At 41.0% G+C, this 23,513-nt stretch overlaps 1 protein-coding gene across 3 annotated transcripts in view; it reads left to right on the top strand.

The window, feature by feature from the left end:
* The window catches only part of ITGA9 (integrin subunit alpha 9), a 213,282-nt gene that overhangs the window by 40,083 nt on the left and 149,686 nt on the right, over window positions 1–23,513 (top strand). For all 3 annotated transcript variants that reach the window (XM_031608364.2, XM_090142245.1, XM_090142246.1), the window contains one exon: window positions 6,478–6,638. In XM_031608364.2, the coding sequence (XP_031464224.2) occupies window positions 6,478–6,638 (161 nt within the window). The remainder of the gene's footprint in view (window positions 1–6,477; window positions 6,639–23,513) is intronic.

Genomic DNA, 23,513 nt, shown 5'->3' on the forward strand with positions numbered 1-23,513 from the left:
TGATAGGACAGCGATGTTTATAGTTGCTGCTAAGCCGTGTGTACAGAGCCAAGGCCATTCTCAGTGAAGGGTCCAAGGAGCAGGGAGGGAACAGAATTAGGACAGATGACTTAAACTGGACAAAGATATCCCATACTGTACTGTCATAATGCAGAAGGTGGTTTTGAGGTAGTGGGGGAGTTCATCTGCCTCTTCTGCTGTTTGGGCATCAGTTGGACAGTGGTGAGCAATTGCTGGTGCATCCCTTGTTATATACATTTATATATATGTATAGATAGTCGTAACTATTCTCCTTTTCCTTTTCTCGATCTTAGTAAATGCTTTTATCTCAACCCACAAGTTCTACTTTTTTTTTTTTAATTCTCTCCCCCATCTCACCAGGAAGCAGGGGAGTGGGTGAATGACTGTGTGGTGCTGAGCCACCTGCCAGGTTAAACCACAGGTTTAACAGCATTCATTTACCTTGTGATGAGGATGAAGTAATATTGGGGTAGTTTTCACTGAAAGAAGAGGAAGGTATCTTTAGGCTTACTGCAAGGACAGAGACCACAGAATCAACTGATACTTTGAAAGTTTATGTTCGCTCTGCCTGTTGATAATGCATTTTTGTGTACATATCCTCTATCATTGTTATCAGAAAGCAACTGGGATTTGCTCTGGATGAATAGTCTTTGAAAATCTACAAGGAGTTCTTGAAATGGAGTACTATTAATCTGAACTACTGGGTGTTATTACTGCCAGACGTGAACAAATCCTTTTCAATGCATCAGTTTACCCATCTGTAAAATGATTATAAATATCCCAGAATTCTACTGGTTGCAAGAATATCTTCCAGGATACTTAGTTACTGTAAACCACACTGAGTTTTTTGGGTGAATGGAATTGTATAAGGTATGTAATTGTGCCAACCATTACATCTTGACTGCATTAAATTATTGCCTAAGTCTTTTACATCGCAATGTTTATAAGTCTTAGGTATTGTCTTAAGTTTTATGGAATAGATACAGCGTTTCTAAATACCGTAAAGTCTGGATTTATTTAGCTTAGCCACGCTGTTTTAACTTGGCCATGCTTCAGGAATGGTAGTGGTCTTGTTCTCCTACCATTTACATAGAGTAAGAACTAGAAGCAGCTTGTTGGAGTTGCTCTTTGCAGCTCAGCACTCTATCACCTGAAAGCTCAAAGAACAGTTATTGAAGATACCTCTGGATTCTAACAGACAGATACAAATGGAACATCACTTTTTGCACCTTTTCCTTCCCTGTGAATAATGGCAGACTCTTTGCAGACAAATGCCTGCTTTGATATAGTGATGTTTCTGTTGCTTGTTTTTTAGACATTCTCATCTTCTGTCAGTTAGAAACAACCTGTGCTTGGGTGCTCCAGGGGTATTTATTTCTGTTTTTAAATTCATGAGTAGAACTACTTAATATCTCAGTTTTTTGGTGTTGGGTTTGTTTGTTTTTTTTAATATATATTTCTAGGGATACTGTTGAAAATGTTTTCTTTTGCTTTAATATCGTATCACCTATGGCTAATAAATGGTCTGCCTTTGTCTCATTTTAAATATATGTTCCCCTTTTTCACAAAAGGGCTATCTTCTGCTTCACTGCGTCTTGTAGAAGCCAATTGAATTCCTCTGCGTGGTCATACAAACTGTACTCTTGATTTTATTGTGGTGAAATTACATGTGCATCTTCTTTGGTGGGTAGCATCTGTCTCATTGCAAGGAATTTTTATTCTATTAAGTAGATGATTATAATACTTCCAACCATTGTCTTTTTATACAATGCTTCTTGTAAAGTGAATGGTCTTGAAAACACTGCAGGCAGAACAGTCTGAATGGATAAAAACCCTCAGGGATATGATTTGGATACAGTATCTCAAACAAGCTTTCAGTTTGTAATCTACCAGGCCATTTTAATTATGTTGTAGTTGAAGAGTATCAACTAACAAAGGGTGGAACAATTCATGGAACTATTACAACTGTTCATCTATGTGGCTAAATATGGGGAAAAAATATTCCTCTAAGTACATCACTGTCCAGTTTGGACTCTAAAAGGCGTGCAGACATGTTGAAATGCTATGGTTAAGTTCTGTGGCAGCACTATTGGTCATGTAATAGCTATCTGAGAGTCGATTACTAATATGTCTCAATATTGCCTATTCCTATTCCTTATCTATATACTGCTTGCAGACCATGGTCTTCAGAAGTATGAATTTACAGTAGAAATGATTCTGCCTGAACAAACAGCCATCCCAATTGAATCATGTGCTCTGCTGTAAATGCCAAGCATTGTCCATCCCTCAGTGCTAGCTGGAGGGCTGAGCATCCGCCAACAAACACAGTCAGCCGCTGGTATGTCTTGGATTTGTGAGAAATACAGAGATTTGTCAGTGCCCCCCAGACTTTCAGTATTTGTGGAATAATTTTCTCCTCCTGCGTCAGCTGCTCTCACAGGGTGAGAAAGAAAGGAAGCAGCTTTACTGGATTAGGTAGATACATGTATTACACACAGTTTAATAAAAGAAAAGGAAGGAAAGAAAGAAATCCCGTAGCATCTTAAAGTGGCAGAAAATATTCTGTCCTCCTCTGTTAGCTTCTACACTAGGAAGTAGGTTGAGTTTAGTTCTGATATAGCTATTGGCATGTAGCATGGCTGCATAGCAGGGTGGCTGTGAGGATACAGGAGGTCTGAGCAATACTGATGAAGACAAGAGGGACTCTGGCACATCCTGGAAATAATGGTCAAAGGCTGCTGGGGGGTTCTGCACTGCACAGTCACTGTTATTCATGTCATCTTTTGTGGGCTATACTGAGGGTTTGTATGCTCAGAATTGCCATGGTTGTTTTGTTCAGTGATGTTTCATGCTTTGCCTGGCCACAGCTACATCTCATGTACCTGAGCATCAGGCTGAACTGCAATTCAGAAAAGGCAAGGGTCTTTATCTAGCCTGGATGATCAGGATTCAGCAGCCTCTTCAGACTTCACACTTCTGAGTGACAAGAACGAGAAACAAAAGCTTCTGGTATCTCCATGCATCAGTTCCTTTTATTGCATTCAGTCCCTCTACAGAATGGATTTTAACTTGTGGCCATGATCTGGATAATTTCCCATACAAAATTAAGATCTAAAAAATCAGTACCAGTAGATGGATTAGATGAATTTTAGTGGCTGTGAAAACAAAAGTTTTTGGGTATTTGGCTACAGTTAGATACCTTAGGTAGTTCTTCAAACTTTCTCCTTCACTCTTTGCTTCAGATGTGCATTGCTTGTGTGTTGATACATTTCTGGGGCAGTCCTCATGCACCAAATGTTGTTATCTGAGAATCTAGATTGAGATTTAGTTCAGAATAATGGATTGTTTCATATTTTTGCTCTGCTTTGGCATGTTTCTAGGATTGAAGAAGTAATGCCTAATCCAAACCCTGACAAAAGTAGGCACTCCTCTTCTTATCTGTATTCTGCTGTAGTTTGGTGCAGCAAGTGTTATTTGTATCTCGTTTTTCCCATCCACTTGGATGCAGGCCTGAATCACTGCTACCCTCTGAATACCTCAGCAGCGTTGTTGCTGTAGGGATATGTTTTTCAGTGCATGCTTGGGGCAGCTTAGATAACTCTCTACTTAGAAGCTAGGAATGACACAGAGAAAATTTGAAAGAAGAAAAGAAGGCTTTCTGGGAAAGGATGGAAGGGAATGTCCTGTGTGTGTTGTCATTTGCCAGAGCAAACTTTTTAAATAGCTGTTTCGTATTTAAGAGTTTTCTCTGTGAGCAAAGTTCACGAATAATTTTATTCTCACAATTAGTGGTATAGAACATGAAGAAACACATTCTTCTTACAGTGGCTTTTCATTATTATTTAAGAAGTTCTCCATGTGCTCTCCAACCCCAGGTCAGTGCCAGTCTGACAGGACATTATGGATGTGCTTATTCCTGCAGAGCGTTTTTGAACCCTGCTTTTTGTGCACCATGGTAGCCTCTGAGTGGGGCTGTGAAGGGTTTTGCCTAGTGGCTGGGGATTTACAGGCCCTCCGTTTGCTCAGCCTGCAGTGGTTCTTGTTTCAAACCATAGGATGCTGCTGCCCTGTTTCCCCCTCTCTCCTCACTTCTGTCTTCTTTGGGGCTGCCTGCTTGTGTGATGTGCTACTTAAGAATGGAAATCCACTATAAAAATGCTATTTACTCAGCAGGTATGTTGCTGTGGTGGCCAGGCACCAGTTGGAGTAACTCGCTTGCCCTGCTGGCTGGTGTTTGTCTTGCAGATGTGACCTGCAGTTTCCCAGGAGGAGCTGTTATCGACACCCCTTAGGCATATGGGAAAGGAATAGTTAATAGAAACATGAATCTGTTCAACTAAGCTCATCGAACCCATGTTAGAGTTTTACTTTAATTGCCTGAAGTGAACAGGCAGATCCCCAGAAGCATTGCTAGTGATGCTTAAAGCCGCCAGAGGAGGACTTGAGGGCAGTACCTGCAAGAGTTAAATCTGCTGCTGGGGTGAGAAGGAAGAACTTAAACCACCAGGAGGGATGAGTCTGCCAGTTATTCCCCCCCCCACTCCCCCCCCAGTGGCTTTTTGGAAGCAGTGAGGATGGAGAAGGGGGGTGAGGGGAAAAAAGCCTTACTCATGACAATTCAGTTTTTCCACTGATGTGTCATCATTGGATATAACATAGAAACAAGTTGTCAAAATAAAGGGGAGGTGGTGGCGGGCGGGAGGGGGATGGGAACGGCGCGGTTTGATTGAAAACATCCACTGCTGCTGTGGTAGCTGGAAACGTTCTGCTTGAGGCCTGGTATGGGGCTGGTGGCGGGATGCAGCCTTTCTCAGGGCCTTTCCAGGCAGTCCTTCTGTCTCTCTGGCCACAGTCTTTCCCTCTCTGGAGGGATGTGTGGCCTTGCAGACCGGTCCGGGTCTGCTGGCAGAATTCCTCAGTGTCGCCCGGAGGATGGAGGCACAGCTTTCAGCCTGCACGCCTCGATGTGGGGTCTTGGAAGCAGAAAAGGGAAAATCGGGGAAGGGTGTGGGATGCGAACACTTCAAAGGGAAAAACTGGAGACTGCTGGGATTTCAACCAGCCAAACCCCGAGCTTCTGATCAGAAAGCATCATATAGCACAGTGAGGAGGGAGGGTGTGACTTACAGAAATGACAGTTGCCCACACAGACTTTTGCACCAAGTTTCATGCTATCGTTAGATGAATTCTTCAAAGTAATGAGACGTTAGTGAATAAGGGATTCGTGGTGATTGCATGGACGCTAGCATTAATTTTGAGAAAGCAGTTCTCAGTGATTTTAAAGAAACAACACAAAACAAGCAGCAAACAACAAAGAGCCCTTCCTGAAATTAGGTAGAAGACCTCACTGAGTCTAGCCATATATTACATTCATGCTGGTGTTTTTATAGAATTCTTCATTAAAAAAATTTATATATAAAGGGAGCACTTCATCTACCATCAATCACCAAGAGTTTAAATTATGAATAAAAACCAAAGTAATAATATCACAAATTATTAATTATTGATGTAATTAATCAGCACCAAAGCTGTTGCTGGCTGCTGTGGTATACAACGATAATTAACTAATTAAGCTTATAATTGTAGTGGATCAATCTCATGGTACTGCCCTTATTGCCTTGATGGTGGCTGAAATCTATACAGACTGTGGGCTGCCTTTCCTCTGTCTGCAGCCAGCAGCAGAGCAAGCTTTCATGCTTCTGCTGCAGTTTCCCTGCTCTTGTTGACAGAACAGGTACAGTCAGTTTGATTATTTCATTGCTATTCTACTCCTTGATATAGCCAGTTTTCTTTTGGACACAGATGCATCCAGCTGCAAATCCATCCGTTGTGTTAAGTTACCTGTGCTGTAGAGCAGCAGGAAACAGGATTTAGGGAGATACAGCTGGTTAGTCTCTGAGGATGTCTTCTATAAGCTGCCAGGGATTTTACTGTCTGAAAGGAGGGTACCAAGTGCAAGGCAGTGATCTCTAGTTAAGGGCTAAATACAAAGGTGACTGTAAGTGAACAAAAGTAACTGTCAGGAAATGCTGCATCCTGACTGGCTTGTATACAGTTTGTCCTTTTGAATGAGGAAAGCAAAGCTTGAGGCTTTTGTTGTTGTTGTTTATATCGTGTTTTTGCTTTTTCTGTTAACAGCATAGTTAATGCTTTTTTTTTTTTTTTTTTTTTTGAAGTGTGCATGTCTAGGTATATTTTTACATGACTTCCTACTTCTGCTCAGCATCCTTCAGGAAGGGCTGGGAAACCAGTGGCACAAATCCTGGGAGTATGTCAGTAATGAGATTTGGCTTTGCACAGCCACAGGAAACTTTGTGATTGATAGAGGGCCTGCAAGGCCTGACCTTTATTTAAGTGTGCATGCCTCAGGGGCAGCAGGATCCATTGATAGGTGGCTGAAATGTAACTATTGTTCACTTACATCCTCTGTTTTCTTTTTTTTCTTTTTTGAAACAGGTTTGAATTATAACCTGACTGCTGATGTAGCAAAGAAGGAAAAGAGCCAACAACCCAGAGTTTACTTTGTGACTTCTGGAGAGATGGTGGGACAGATCACAGAGAAGTTAGAACTGTCGTACATGCAGGAAAAATGCAGGCATTTCCTAGCATATGTCAAGGTCGGTTCATTCCTATCTTTATCTACGTTGGCCTAACTGCAGTTACACCTATTTTTATTTTTATTATTTTTTTTTTTTTCCAAAATAGTCAGCCAATTAAAGTGGTGCAGCGTGGCTCCGTAAGCACTTAGTTTTTCTACCAAGTGGATGAAGTTTTTCGAGTGGGACATTTGAACTTCTTGTTTGGCATGGCTTGTCAGCATGAGCGTACGCTGTTGGGCTTTTGAGACTTAGTGTGAGGAATATGTATTTCATTTACTTTTCATCTAGTACGTTTGTGGGGGAGTTATTCCTTTGTCTTGCTTTGTTGTTACCATCATTTTACTCAAAATAAGGAGGCAAAGTTTTATTTTGGCAGGAGCAGCAAATTTGATGTATTAGTTTTGTAAGGTGTTTTCCTTTGGACCTGGGGCCGATACTGGGATCTGCATGGGAATGACAGGATTATGTAGGATCTGTCCTGAACCTGTTGTACTCTCAGGTTTGAAAAGCACAGCGGTTTTCACTTGGGCTTAAAAATACCAGTGGGATAACTGAATTTCATCTATATCGTGAACCTAGGGAATATAGAAAGCACTTTCCAGAGATGGTGGACAGAGAGGGTATCTGTTCTTCATATGACAAAACTCCTCCAGGCCTGCTAGGACTCGTGTTATCTTTGTTCATAAGTGGCTGTTGAAGAAATGCTGTACAAATGCCATTTTGTTTCCAAAGTAAACAGATTTTTTTTTTTTTAGCACGCTCTCTCTTTATCTAGAATGGATTTGAAAATTATATAGAGAGGAGATTTACCTTTTAAACTGCCTAAGTCTTGGAAGCAGTAATTTGTACCACCACCCTAGAGAGCAGTATGAGGTAGCATGATTGTGTGGGTGAGTTTCATGTCCTTCTTGCTGAAGGACAAGATTCCCATAGAAAAATATGACCTAAGCTCGGAGGATGTCAGTTGGTACTGCCTTATTTTTGAGAAACCAGTGGGTCCAAACATCCCTAAATGTATAAACTTTTCCAGGAAACTACTATGGACCTAAAATACCATGAGAACGGGAGATAAGGTTCATCCTTTGACTTTATCAACATTTTATGCATGGTTGTTGAGGGAAAATAAAATAAATAAAGGGACCACCACTAAGGAAATGATGTCACCGTAAGTTTATGGATCTCTGAGAATGGACTAGATATCTTCCATGGTTGTTGTTTTTTTTTTTTTTTTTTTTTTCTGTTTGTTTCTGGAGAAACCTTTGGTTTCTGCAGAGGAAAAGCTTGTGATGCAAAATGTAGACATAAAGTTATATTTTCTAAGCAAGAGTAGCTGTGAATTTAATAATTCTGATCTTTCTCAAATAAGCACATCTTTTCAGGCTTCCATGTATTGAGTTTAGGTGAAAAGGAGCATGTCCCTTTCTATCTTAACCCAATAGGACTAGTGTGAAAGAAATCATTAAAAGGCAACATATGCCCAAAAAACTGTTTCATTTATTGTAGCACTTGCAGCTGATCTTGGGATTGCAAAGATAAGAACTATTTTTTCTGGAAAGCTTCTGGAAAAATTGATTTTTATAGTCAAGAGAAACAATTATAAATGTTTAGATGTATGAACTCAAAACAGCTGAGGTTAAAAAACAAGGCTGTTGGCTTTGTATTTTATTTAAGTGGCTATTTTTCACAGTTGGAAGAATCTCAGGAAGTGTCAGTTCTGTGTATGAGGGAGAATGCAAATAGTGGAGAAGGACAATCCGTGTAATTTCATGGGGAAGGTGATATCCTGAGACTACATGGCATTAGAAACATCAAAGAGAGACCTCCAGACTCTGGAGGAGTGGAAATAATGAGGTCATGATCTCTCACTGATATCCTTAAGTAACAGCTAGTTTAAAAACAACAACAAAAACAAGATGAAAATTCCAAACTTGAAACATAAAGAAGTGTCCAAAACTCCAACTGAAACTTTCCGTGATCGCATAGTTTTACGATGGAATTGATGATTAAAGGCCTGGGCTTAAAGTATTTTTTAGTAAGTTTTTTTGCTTAAGCATTCCTCTGCCCTTTGGCTTACTGTTGCCTCCATGGCTAATGAAATTGTTTGCAGTTGCATCCTTAATCTATTCACTTTTTTTTGTGTTTGAGTCCCTGGTGATAAATAGACTTGTACGTTAACATGAAGCTGTCAGTTCTGTAATACCTGTGATGGGGGATAGAGAACCTGTCTGAGCTTGTGCATGACCTCATGTGCCAGCTTGACAAACCATCCTAGGTGAGCAAGGCACCCAGTCCAATTGACATACAGCACAGATCTGTGCATTGCCTGAGTTAAATGGAAGCCTGTGCCAAGCCTTGCTGGGTGACACTGTCTTAGCAACAAGTAGCTATTGCATGCTGGTGAAGTAAAACTGAAGGACTGAAGAAACTCACGGAAGAACTAGGTTTATACAAGCTTGCTATGATCTCTTTTGAGATCTAAGGAGGCACCAATGAAACCGAGCACCAAAGGCTGCAAATGAACTGGCAAGGATAATGGTTAAATCATTCTGCAGTTAGGAATCCTCACTGTTCTGATCATGACTTGTTTCCTATTTGTGGTCTCTCAGGACAGGAAAGACCTTACTTGTGCTGCTGAATTTGAGTGTTAAAGTCTGTCTTTCCTCGTAACTGTGTGGCTGATACAAATGATTATCAAAGCTTGTAGGTTATGTCTCAGAACTTGATCTTGTACAAGGCAGGTTACTGAACTGCAGTTCAAATTGGTAGAGTTGTGGTAGTTCCTGAGAAAATGTACTTTTCCTGGCTGAGGTCAGAGAAAGAAATGGAAATTCTTTTTGAATTGATGAAAATGCTTTGAGTGTGTTTCGGCACTGGGTATATGGAAATAGAGGAGAATTTCAGTTTCTTCCCACCTCTCTCTGTTGGAAACTGCTTGTTGATTTCCAGTTCAAAAAACCCTAACTTTTTAGTATGCATTGGCAGTAATTTCTGATACTCACAGCGCCTCAGGTGTTATCTGCAAGGGCTGCATTTTATTTAAACAACCTTTGGAGGTTTGACTGAGAGTAGAAAATGAAGAGCTGGTACAAGAGGCCATTAATTATGACCTTCAGAAGTATTGCTGATTTGCTCGTGATACTGTGTGGATGCTGCCTATTTCCTCTCAGGAGATGCTTTGCTGCTGGGTGGTTACTCCTCTGACTGTGATGCCCATACAAACCTTCTACTTCAACAGTGCTGAAACCAGTAACAGCTTTTGTGGGTTCCCTTAATATTAAGGATAGATTTGTCTGTGTACTGGGCAGGAGAACTTGATTTAGACAGCAAGGTAAGCTGTATGTGCAGGTTTGTGTGCAGCCAAATATTGTTGTCCTTGATTTATCACAAAAGTCACGGTGAGGATGATGGTGAAAGCCTCATGTATGATTCCTACATATATTAAAGAAGCTCTTTGTGGTTTCCTAGCTCACTGTATGCCAGCCAGCTAAGCTGTCTCTTGCTACCACTCTGTTGTCTGTGTGCATTGTGAAAGCTGTAAGAGCTTCAAACACCATGAGCAGTCCTGGCATGGGATTAAACAGCATTTATATTTTCCCAAAATCTTTATCTTCATTGACTGTCTGGTTTTTGCAAACAGTCTCTTGTCATATTAACTCTTACTGGATCCAGTCATAGCTGGTAGGGAGGATGGGGCTGAGAAGTGATGAGACTTCATAACAGCCTGTAGGTGAGAAGCTCATGCTGTTTGTACAGCCAGGGTTGGAATAAAATGTTATTTTTTGAGCAAAAACTGTACAACTGCGTGTTCTGTTCACTGCTGAACTCTGTAGCCAAAGGTTTTCCTTTTTTACATATCTCACCTCTGTCTGCTGTGCACAGCTGTTATATCGGGTCCCTGAAGATATTTCTGAGCTGCTGATCTCGCACAACTTTGTAGGACTCATGAAATTGAGTCACTGTATGTGATTGTGATTGTTTTTCCCTGTGTAGCTCTTTCATCTATCTGAGAGGGATGCACATGTTTTATTCTCTTATTCTTAATCCGCCATACTCTGCTCTTTCCTAGAGTCTGGCTGGCAAAGCATTCTGCCCCACTGTCATGTTGTAATGTTGAGATGACTTCACCTTGATCATTTGCCAGACATCTTCCTGAAAGCTGCCTGACAGTGAATTAACATCTCTGTGTTAAGGTTTGACAAGCGTTGTTACAGGATGTAGGGAAATGCCCTGAGACATTTAAGCTTATTTTGAAGTATTTATTTTTAATGGAGAAGCACTCTCATTGGATTTTGTGGCTGCAGGCTGAGCCTTGTTGCTCACGTGTGTTGAGACCTTCTCTGAGAATCTGGTGTTGTGTGTTGGGCAGGGATGATAACCAGGCTTTGCAGGGGAGGAGGTGAAAACCAATGCCTTGTGAAGTACAGCTCCCCTGGGTAGCGACCCAGCTGTCCTGCTTGCTTCTCTGTGGGAGAGGAGAGAAACTGGAGCAAATCAGGGGATAATGCTTGAGGCTCAGACTCATTTCACAACAGCAGCTATGAAAACTTAGTCATGATTATCTAGAATTTCACAGGATTTGAACGACTGGGCAAACAAGGGGAGCAGTAACCTATTCCAGCCTTTAGCAGGAAGTTTAAAGTCACTGAGAGGGACGAAAGCTGCTGTGTAGTATTGCCAGGAATGATTTATACAGAGAGAGAGAGCACTAAGACCAATACCAGAGTTGATATCTTACGACTTGTTCCTTTTTGTTTTATTTACATTTTTTCCCCCATTGCTGAGTCGGTAGGAAAACCTGTCAGGCTGATACAGATGTAGCCATAGCGTATGTTCAGTTTTAAAGGCTGTGGGATAGGTAAGTCGATCACAAAATGCAGAAGCTTATTTACAGGAGCACGTCTTCTGGGACGGTTCTGTTTTTCAAAACTGTGCAAAGTGTGCTTGTAATTTGTTAACACAGCCTGGCTTCCCTCCGGCAGAATGAAATACATAGTGTCTTGGCAACGTGAATATGGTGTGTTTTGTCACCGTGCTCTGATGTGATCAAAACTCTCCTTTTGGGGACCAAGCAGAGGAGAAATTGTGTGCTTGTTCTGAGAGGGAAGAACAATTAGCTGCATTACTCTGGGTTCCTTTTCATTGCCTCTTAAATGCAGGGATTTAGACGCACCAGCAGAAAGGGCGTTAGGACTTGGCAAGAAGGCTGACACCTTTAAACATTAGCAGGATCAAAATTTAAATACTATTAATTATCATGGAGTTGGCTTTTCCAGCAGCTTTTTGCAGGGGTCATCAAAAGCAAGCTCCAGATCAAATTCAAAACTGTTCCATGCAATGTGGCCAAACTGAAGCAGCCAAATTTTCCTGGCACTAATATCCTTTTAGAGGAGACCCATGCTGCAAGTGGTGTAGTGCTGCAATAACTGCTAGTGCCATTGTGTGGGTGAGCAGATCGTGGCAGAGTCTGTGCTGTAAGCTGTTTTGGGACTTTCAGCTACTGGGCAGTGTAGCCAGCAAGGCTGTTTGGTCTTGTGTCCTGAGGCCAGTGGGAGGTGTTCTGCTTTGGTCTTGATTGCAGAGGTTTTGTCCAGATGCACTCTTCTGTCCAGTTTCTCAGATTGTAATGAAATCACTTTGGTTTTTTTTCTTTGTCACACTGATTGGTGATGTGATCACTTATGCCTGGATGGGGAGTGTCTGTACAAGGCTTATTGATGACAAAATCAATGAACAAGCAAAAAAATAAATCCCTATCCTGTTTCAAACTGTAGCAAAGTAACTAATTTTACTTTAGTTCACTTTTCTGCTTCAGCTTTAGTCAGCATTTATGAAAAAGGCCAAATGCTTTGTTTATGACCCAAGTAGAAATTTGTTGTCATGTGTAGCTGCTGCCAGATAAATTACACATAATAAATTAATATTAAAACATTAACAAATCCAAGTAGTAAGATGTTATGCTCCTGAAATGAAGTAGGTATCATATTGAACGAGGCTCAGTCAGCAGACTGAGCAGCAGCAGCTGTTGAAATTCTGCTTTGTTTTCCTTGTGTTTCTTTTTTACTCACCTTTGTTCAGCTGCTGTGTTCCTTGCTAGTCCCTAATGGGATCCAAATCTTCAGTCTTGAGCCCTCTGAAATACTCATTCCTTTGATATATTCTATAGAGGGAGAAAAAAATTGTATTTTTTTTATGGACTCTACCTGAAAAAAATCACAGTTCTTTAATTTTAATGGAGATTGATTTCTGAGGTGTATACAAAGCATGACACTTTGTTATTGCTCTTAAACACTTAAGTGCAGACTTATGCCTGGCTGTACTTTTTTGCCCATTGATGCCTTTTTGTCCAAGACCGTAGTGCCTCAAAAGAAATTTCATTTGGAGATTAAACCTTCTGGAGGACCAGGAGGGACAGATTTAGGCCTGGACAGAGGACAGCTCTTTTAGAGATGAGAATACAAGAGATCATAATTCGGGAGAGGTCTTCCATGGAGCTCCTCTAAGAGGATTCTTTGTGTTTCCCAGTGACAGCTCTTCTAGGAAGTGAGAGGCCAAACAGATAAAAGAGGTGCTGCACTTTGTTTTAGCAAAAGTCATTCCAAAAGGCAGGTGATGATGGAAAGGAATATTTTTTTCTGCTTTTTCTGGCAGTCCTGGTTAACCAAACAGCTTGTTTTCTCAGGTGGAAGGAAAGAACAAAGGTGGTGATGCCACTGTTTTAGAAACATTCTAAGCTTGTTTTTCATACAGAGTTACACAAACTTAAGATGTGATGGCTCATTCTACTGTAAAAGTTTATTAGTACTTCTTTGGGACAAATTTACACTTGTGAGGTGGGGAGGGGGCTATGCTTAATCCTAAATGCTAGGCTCTTGCTACTGAAAATTACAATAGGGGACAGCTTGTTTGTCTTAGTGGTTTTCCTGTTTATAACACATGGAAGAGTATCAGTCTGTGCCATGATCTTGAACACACATCTACATGATCAGCCTATCCTGCCCAAACTGGGGAGTGCCTAAAATTATCACCCTTTCATTTTGCTACCCTTAGGAAGGAATGAGCAAGGCACTTCATCGGAAAGAAGGCAACTTCCAGCAGAAAACTCCTCTGGGCTAGAAAGAAAACAATCACTTCTGATGGCTGTAGATTCTGGGTGTGTTCCGAGACTATAACCTTCTGATAGTCAGAATAGATGTGGGTCTCCTGGGAGACTCTTAGAGATGCTAGGTTTGGTTTGGTTGGCAACAAGTAATACTAATCCTGTGCCTTAATTCATATTGAAAGTACCTGATAATCTGCTTGAAGGAATATGGGAATAATATGTTACAGGCATAGACTTTTTTTGGCAGAAAACGTCTCTGTTCTGTTTTCCCCCCAACTTGTACCTTCGGTTGTGGAACTGAATTCATCTTGAACTCCTGAGGTTCAGAAGCAGTTGAGGTAAGGCCCATACTCTGTGCCACCAACCTCACTTCCATGCACCCATCTGCATTTCTATATGTAATGGGATAATTATAGCTGGTATGGCTGTGCTGGTGGTAAAAAGTTGCATCCCTGGCCATATACTTCCAGTTTGTTGTAAAATTTTCATCACTGATTCCCTTTGTAGAACTCGTGACGTCTCCTGGAGTCTCAGTTATCTAAGGGAATGCATAGTGTTCCATATCTGGAACCTGCAAGTTGTCCTGTTCTACTTCTGCTTCTCCAGATATTTGAAATTGGAAGCTTTCTGGGAGTTAGAACTATTTTCCAGTTGTCTACAATGTCTTTGACTTGATGGCATATGCTTCAGCTTGTTCCCTGAGTTTATATTCAACATGTTCTTAAGAACTGGATGCATTAGATAGGCTTTTTGGTCTGCCATACGTGTATGTACCTGATTGTGTAAGGCTAAGACTGGATAATAGCCATATTACAGTAACAAGTAATAATGAAAAGGAATAGAATCCTGTAATAGCTTACACTGCATTTATTTTGTCCTGGGAGAAGACCCAGGCCTGATGCTAAATTCTAGACTGAAATATAAACAGTTTGCTCTAAATCTAAAAGAATCTAATGTGAGAGTAAAGTAAATTTACTACTTCCTTCTTTTGGCACATGCTCTGCATTACTTAAGACTTCCTTAGTTGAGAAAATAAATTAGAGATATAACTGATTAAACTTGTCATGACTTAGTAATTTTCATCCTATTAGCAGTCATTTAGAGGCAGCTCCTCGTTTGGCAGGAATGGATACAAGGGAAGTGACATTAAAGTCACAGAAAAGAGTGTAAAAATAGAAACAACTAACAAAAAAAAAAAAAAAAAAAAAAAGCAAATTAAAATAGAGTATGTCATATGAATTTGTACATTCTTTCACATGTTTTTGACCTGCTAGGATCTAGCAAGCATGAAGTGAAACATACCTCTAGCCATGAAAAGGGAGCTTCAGTGAGCCTTGAGTGTATGTGGACAGTGATCCAATAGGAAGGCTTTTAAAATCCATTCCAAGTAAGAGATGAAGCCCTGTCACTGGGCAAATTTGGTTCATGCACTTTTGCTCTAGAATCTGGAAAGAATGGAAAAATTGAAAAGCCAGAAACTTCATCATACTCCAGCAGGTAAAAGTTGTTGAAATACATGCAAGGTTTTTACCCTCTTGCATCTTCCCCTCTCACCAAAAAGGGGCAGTGGATCATAGATGTTTTAGCAATGGACTAGATAGCTGAGGTTGTCTCTGAGATGACCTGAATGTTTTTAGGTTTTCAGTCCTCAAATAGGAAATTTAGAGACAGAAGTTCCTGCAAGTGCAGCATTGACGCAGCGTAACCTGGAAACTTTGATTTTTGTTCTTTGGGTTGCATTCTGTCTTTTAGGTACTAACTCTTTGAAACAAGAGTGAAAAATTCTCAATCAGAAAATATATATATATATATATATATATATATATATTTATAGTTTTCATAAATAAAGCTTTCTGTATTCAGAGGAAACAGGTGGGTTCATGCAATTGTAATAGCTACAAACTACTCCTTTTAAATGATTGAGCAGATAGTTGTCTGTTATTGGAGGAAACAATTGCTTCTTGCCCTGGTCAAGTACAAAAGCCTGATAAATTCACGGAGTACAAATCCAATTTCATATCAGAAATATTACCCCTGTGAAAGTGAGTTTAGTTTCCATTAGTGCTAGGTGACACCCCAGCAAAGCCAGGGGGGCAGGGCTACGAGCAACCTAGTCTAGATGTAGATGTCCCTGTTCATTGCACAGGAGCTGGGCTAGATGATTTTCAAAGGTCCCTTCCGACTTAAACCTTTCTATGATTCTGAGATGCCTGTTGCCCCAGAAGCAGCTTGCCTGGGAACTGCTGCTGTTTTGTCCCCATTCAGCGAGCTGTGCTGCTCACGGTGAAGAGGAGATTTCAGCTGTGGAGCTGTAACTGGCATCACATGAGCAATCCCCTGTGACTTGGAGATGGTTGGTGGAGGCCTTGGCACACACAGGCTTTCAGCCCATCTACTGCTCAGCTGCAGGAAGGGAGCTGGAGGAGGAAGTTTCCATTTTCTTGTGTTTCCCGCAGCATTGTTTCCATAAAAGCTGCCCTGGTTTGCTCTCAGATAGCAGCAGCAAAAACCGTGAGCTTGCTTTGGAAGGCTGAGCTCTGGATCACAGCCAGGTTTGGAAGCTCTGTCCACAGTCTGTGCCAAGATAGCACAAGCAATGCAACCCTGGCGATAGAAATCCATGGCAAAAACTATCCCCGGTTTTAGTCAGGGGTGAGATTTTGCCTGGAGACCAGAGGAGACTTTTCTCTCTGAAAAAAAGCATTATCAAAGCCTTCCTGAACATACTGAATATTTCTAGAATGGGGGCATGGATCAGCATTAAAGCTGTAATTGGGCAATAATTCTACATGGGGCATTTCTGTTCCTGCTACATGCACAGGAGGAGGTTGTGCTGTGCGGCTCTGCTTGGCTGCTACATGGTTACACAGCTGTGGCAAGTGCATTCTTCACATGGAGATACTGCATGATGCTCTGCTGTGATGCTGTAGCCAATAAATATTATCTGGAGGGGCTCTTATTTTTTTTTTTTTTCCATTTGCCCCTTTTAAGATCTTGAATGAGTGCCAGAATTTATTTTTAAACTTTAGATAAACAGTTTAAATATCTGTGATGGTTCATTTTTCTTTCCTTACTATTTTGGGAACAGACTCTATTTTGCCTTGCATTGTTTCTGATTACTTTTGATGTTGGTTTTATTTCTTCCCTTCTGTAAGAAAATGATCTGATGTCCTATGTTTAACAAAATCTGATGGGTTCAACATGAGGATGCTTGCCCTGGGGAATGACCAGAATGTATTTGCAGAACTTCTGCTGTGCCCTTCTTCTGCCTCCTGAGACAGCTACCTAAAAATGGAATGTTTCTGATTAGACAATCTGTACATACCTTGTTAGTGGTGTTAATGTTACCTCTTTTGCCTTGATGTGAAAACTTCTGAGTGTGGCTCGGGAGAGCTGAATAGCAGGCAGGTAGTTTAATATCTTGCATGGGAACTGCTGAATCATGGCCTGAACCTCTGATTGATCACCTGAGGCGAGCAATGAGTCAGCCATGGGAGCACAGGTGAAGGCAACCTGGCTGCACCTCTCCTAGACCCATTTAAGAGCTGACTGCCAGCAGGGAAGGATCTCTCTCTGCAGATCCCTTCTTTTGGAGTTTCCTAGTGAGCCCAGGATAAGGGTAAGCCCTCTATCCATTCTTTTTGCTGTAATAACCTGCTTAGCCAAGCTCTCTTGTGTATTTTGTAATTATAACACCTGTGTGTTCATTATTATACATATGTACTTACATATTATTGTGTTAGTCTCTTACTCTTGTAAATATTTACTTTATAGCTCTCCACGTTTCCTTAATGCACTGGTTCTTCTATTGTCAGCCTTGAGAATGTTGCAAAGGCAAAAAGGATAAGATGGTGCTTGATGGGGTTCTGTTGGTCTCTTGCAGTAGTTTTTCTGACTGCAAGCCCTGTTCAGGAGCCACTGCTCCCACCTGTGCCAGAGGCACAGAAGCTGCCACAATTCCTCATTGTCTTTGCACCGTGAAGTTGTGGTTTTATTAAGTTACAGCAGTGCATCTAACTTTAATGATTATGTTGCCTAAGACTTGTCTTTTGTAACTGGTTCCATCAGGTCACAGTTTTGATTGGGAGTCTGCCTTTGGTACAAACCCCCGTGTAAACAACAGCAGCTAGTGGCTAAAAACAAAGGGAGGCAATCACCAGCATGGAAGAGGAACCTGTAAGGCTTGGATGTTTGAGGGGTGATTTTCTTAAAGTAGACACCTCCATAATAATCCAAAAGGGCATACAAATTATCCAGTTCTTTTGGGAAGGCAAAGTTTGGGCTGGACAACAGGTAGTTTTCCTCTTTTATTTTTTTGTTCTGGATTGTCTGCGTTGAAGTATTTCTAAAGATGGACGTGCTCTCATCCATCTAGTTCCATTCAGAACTAAAAAGAAAGTAAAGATCAGAACCAATTCAGAGGTGTATTAAGGAAAAGAAAATCTAAAGCTTGTGAAGAGTCAGTCGTCAGTTCATGTAAAGCTTTGTGTGTGTTCTGTTTGTTTTTTCATTTAGCTGCAGTCTTTGCTATGTGAACACTGCAGTGTTCTGCTGGTAGTTGAGAAGCAGCAAGTGAAATTAAATTAAGTAGGTATAAAGAGAAAATAAGGAGCATCTATGATAAGTGTGGGTGCATATATATATTTCTCTGTATTCATTAGGTATCATTCTAATATCAACACTGAAGAACCCTTTAAGTGATGCTTTTCTAATGATCATATTTTTTCCAGCATTCCTATACAGCTTTTTTAAAAAAGTTTTTCCTCAAATCCTGTGAGTGTGTAGGGTTGGAGAACTTCTTAGAGACCTGTATATGGGCACGTAGTGGCAGGACAAGGGAAAATGGCTTTAAACTGGAAGAGGGTAGATATTGGGAAGTAATTCTTTTCTGTGAGGGTGGTGAGACACTGGAACAGGTTGCCCAGTGATGCTGTGGATGCTGTGACCCTGGAAGCATTCAAGGCCAGGCTGGATGGGGCTGTGAGTAACCTGCTCTGGTGGGAGGTATCCCTGCCTACAGCAGGGGGTTGAAAGTAGATGATCTTAAAGGTCCCTTCCAAACCATTCTGTGATTCTGTATTTTGTGTGAGGTAAAAGGTAATCAAATCAGCTGGGTGAATCCTTATGCTTTGCCATGTATTTTGCAAGGAGCTTGTTATAAAGCAGGTTAGATCAGTATTTGGGAATCTTTTTCATAACTGCATTGACATTATTCCTAGAGTGCTGCTTTTCCTGCTACTACCTCTCATCACATTCTGCTGAATGCATTCCTCCAGTGCCAGGCTGGATGGTAGGTGCAGGCCAGGAGACAAAAACCGATGTATTGCAGTTCACTCTTGCCAATAGCTCTTTATTACCCTCAAAAAGCTTGATTTATGACCCCTGGAGAGCACGGTGTGTAGGTTGGCTTAGGTTACCAAGGAGCATTCTGCCAAACTTACGCTCCATCAGGAGCTGCCTGGTCTGTGCTGGACCCATGGCTGACTAGAGGATTTGACAAAGGAATTCAGTGCACCTCTGTTGCAAACTACTCCCTCCATTCATTTGCATACTAATTTTGAACGGATCAAATATTCATCTTTTTTCTCACCATTTGGTCTGTGCTTCATCCTCAAAGACTTTCATTCTGAGAAGTTGCAAGAAGTGATTTTTTTTTTTTTTTTCTTGTTGATGCATATTACCATATCTGGGTATGAAAGAGAAGTCTATATCAAGCTGTGGTCTGCAGATGATTATCTTATGTACATAGTAAACACAGATGATAGAAGTCTTGGCCCATGGGATTGCTTCACTAGACAGATGGATGGAAATAACTTAAATTATGCAAGTTTTTCATTCCCTTAGGAAAGGCCCTCAGGTCAGAAAGTGTCTATACAAACAAATCTTTATTATTAAATCTGTGTTATTACCACTAATTTACTAATATTTTGACTAATATTTGCATCTTCTCAGTGTACACTTTCGGTTTATCCTCTATTTTATACAAGTCATACATTTCTGAGAAACAAGCTAGAATAAACTGTAGTCATTTGTCTAACAAACCCTTATGCTGTTTCTGATTTCTGTTACTCTGGAGTTGGAATGATGTTGTTTTTTTATGGTGACTATATTTACAAAGATTGTCCCTAAACAAAGCTTGTTTGAAATGAAAACATATTTAGAAGTAAGCTTATGAGACATTCTCTTGAGGAAAGAGGAGAACACTAAGGGTGTATTACATAAAATACATCAACTCCTAGTGTGACTTGAACTTGTACTGTGCTACAGCATGTTAACTAAGTCATAGTCATTGAATCACAGAATGGCTTGGGTTGAAAGGGATGTTAAAGCCCATCCAGTTCCAACTTCCCTGCCTTGGGCAGGGACACATCTCTCTAGATAAGTTGCCTGTGCCTTGAGCTCATCCAGGGATGGAGTATCCACTGCTTTTACGGTCAAAAAAAGCAGATTTAGGAGCAGTCCTTTGCCCTTCAGATTTATTTACCAGGACTTCTCTTACCCTCTTTGCACTTGGATCTCCACTGGCTAATGCAAACAGGGAGATCCCTGGTGGGAATGAGAGATGATTTCAGCTCTTGCTGCAGTGTGTTTTATCTCAAATAGATCCTTTTCCAGACTGCATTTTATGGATGTAATTACAAGGGGTAAAAGGTATTTGTGATAAGCCATATCTAAGCCATATCTACTTCTGAATATGCACATGCAAAAATGCTCCATAGAGCATGGCTAGCTACCCTGGTGAGTGAGAAGGTGAGCATGGCCTTATGAGAAGGCATTGTGGAGTGCACCATGCAAGCTGCCATAAGTAGATAACATATGCAGACCAATTTTGTTGGATTGGTTAAGTCTATACCTACAACTCCCAGAAACTTTATTCTGCCACTTTTTATTTGTAACTTTTAATGTACTGATGCTTTAATTCTCTGCAGTCATATAACAAGGCAAACGTTAGACTTTTTAGCTATAAATTTCAACTCAACCCTGGCCCAACCTGCAGAGCAGCAGCACCCTGAATTTTGGGTTCTCACCAAAGTAAGGAGGGATCTGTAGCATCAGTGGTTAGCAATCTGCTTGTGAGTACCATCTGCCTTCTGTTAGGGCTTGCAGAGAGGAGCTGTGTATGTGCAGCCCTGCAATGCTCACGTGCATTTGTAAGTTCTCTCGCCTTCCCAGTAGATGAAAGCATCCCCTCTCACCAGAACCCTGGAAGGAGTGGTCAGATCCCAAAGAGTCACACTATGTCTGTGGGTCATGGACCTGGCATTTCCACTGATGGTCAGCAGGTGTGAAAACAGCATCTGAAAAGGTTTGCTCAACTTTAACTAACTTCAGCCTGTCCCATTTTCTTAACTTCTTAAATGCACGGTAAGGAAATAGTTTGAAGATGTTGTGTCTTTCCTTCCCAACCATGTTTATCTTTAAAGCTTTGGAAGAGATGGAGTTTCTCACCTTCTGTGCCACCCTCTCTGAAGCCTAGGCTGCTAGGACAAAAAATGGTCGATTTCTGCCAGCGGGGCACTGCTTGTTTAGAAGATGATGGTACTTTTGTTTTTGATTTGTGTAACTGTTTGGTTTCTGTAATTAAACGTAAAACTTTCTCCATGTCTTTAGCTTCTGCTTTTGCTGAATTTAGTGCGTTTCCTGCCTTAAAAGAGCACTGAGGAAAACTTCAAAGGAAACAACTGGACAGGCATGCATGGGCAGTCAAGAGAAGTTTGTTAGTGAAAGGGCACTTTAATCAGCAGGGCCTTTGCTGCAGGGGTGGGATAATGGTGACAAGGTAAAGCGGAGCTCTGTGCCAATTCCTCCCTGTAGCAGCAAAGCATGCTCTGTATTTATATGGTCACCACTGCATGCTTGACTGATATAATTTGCTGTCCCATGAATGGAAAAGTTAATCTCAGTAAAGTGGCTTATTTTTAGTAAAGCTACAAGAAATTAAAATGAAAGAGAGGCAGGGTTGGCTCCACAATATGCTGGATTAAAAAGTCTAAATCAATATTCAACACAAACTTTATTTTCTGTAGTATACCACTGCTATATTTAATGTAAGAGCGATTCCTTTCTCAGTACTGAAACTAAGGAAGGGGAGAAACTAATCTTCTGGGCTTTCTCAAGATTTATATTTGTTTCATTTTACGTGTACTTTGCAACATAGAGACTTCTTTCCTTTTGTTGAAGTCACTTGTTCCTCTCAGAGTAAGAAAAGATGATAAAAATTGTGGGCTGCAACGTGTTGCCAAGTGAATGAATAGTAAGTTTTAACACTGTCCTTGGGGAATATAGAGAAGCTTGTGGTAACTTCACTTCAAGCTTTATATTGCAAGCAAGTGCCTGGTGTTTTCTTTTTGGAAAATCTTATGCCCTCGTCTTGTCTGCAAACCAGGTACAGTAAATAATTGTCTTGTACACAGCTGCCTTGGGTAGCAGCTTTTGCTGCTTGCTTTTTAGAGAGCATTCCTCTTCTCTAACTCTCATGCCCACTTGCAGTCATCTTCTGTTACATGGACTTCATCCAGCTACGTGCAGGGACAGGGCTGAAGATGCCATTCGTGTCTGTGTTTCTCTGATCTGTTCCAGAGATACCACTTTTTCCCCATGCTAGCTGGCACAGTCATTGATTTCTAGGCCAGGATCCACAAGAGTGAAAGCTCGGGCAGTAGTGTGCAAGAGGTGTTTAAAAATTGAAAATGTAAACATGTATAATAATTGAAGAACTCTAGCTCAAGCTGAAATTGTGACGGGGAGTTTGTTAATTCAAACAAATTACTTTGGGGCATAGGAGTGCTGTTGCTACAAATGTTGTTGACTAAAATGATGTGCACCCTGCTCTTTACTACTTTTGCACGTAACCTTTCTGCAGCTAATGAAGCTGTCTGTATCAGCAAGCCTTGTCTCGTGGCTCCAACCCAGGAAGTTCATGTTTTTTCTGTGAAGATTTATGGCTGTGTAATAAACATTCTCCCAGATTAGCACGATGATATTTTAGGTATCAGAGTTGAATCAATCAGTATGTGAAGGAAACCTTGGCAGGGCAGGAAGCTAACAAAACCATAGCACTCGGAGCCTCCTGGCTTTGTTTTTCAGTTGCACACATGGCATAAGGCAACTTGTAAAAGGCAGAAGTGTCCCAGAAGGTTTCTGATGGCTGAACTGCCATTGCTCTGTACCCACAGGGGAAGAAAACAGACTGCTTTTGTATTTGTTCATAAAGCAACATTGTGGGTTGCAGTGCTTGAACCCAGCTAAGTCTACCTACAAATATCAACCACAGTATGAAAAGGATGTTGCACGGAATCTGGTCTCTCTAAGATACTGTGTTTTGCAGTATCTCTACTCCCATGTATTAGGAGAGAAGCTCACAGTGTGGGCTCTGTACATGCAATAGATACTGCTCTCCTAGATTCATCTTCCTCTGCTTTCTGTTGTCAGGTCTGTCTCTGCAGCTTTCTCCCAGCCATTCCTTTTGTTGTCCTCTTCCTCCACAGGACCCAGATTGAATCTGCTTTTTGATGTCTTTATGGCCCTGCTGCCTTCCAGCTGTGTGTGGCTGCCATGGCTGCTCTGTCACCAGTCTTCCTAGAGAGTAACTTACAAAATGCCTTTCTTAATGAACAACCTCACACTGTACTATGATTTCCTGACATTCATTAATCACTTTGTGCTACCAGGTTAACATTGCAGAACAACAGGGTTTTTTTTTGCCTTGTTGTCTGGGAGTGCAGATGTGGTTATATCAAATGATAAAGACATCTGAGTTGAACTGTTCATTATAAAGCTATGTTACTTGTGCT

Source organism: Phasianus colchicus, chromosome 6 (genome assembly GCF_987193195.1).
Source record: "Phasianus colchicus chromosome 6, bPhaCol1.hap1.1, whole genome shotgun sequence".
NCBI classification, from domain to species: domain Eukaryota; kingdom Metazoa; phylum Chordata; class Aves; order Galliformes; family Phasianidae; genus Phasianus; species Phasianus colchicus.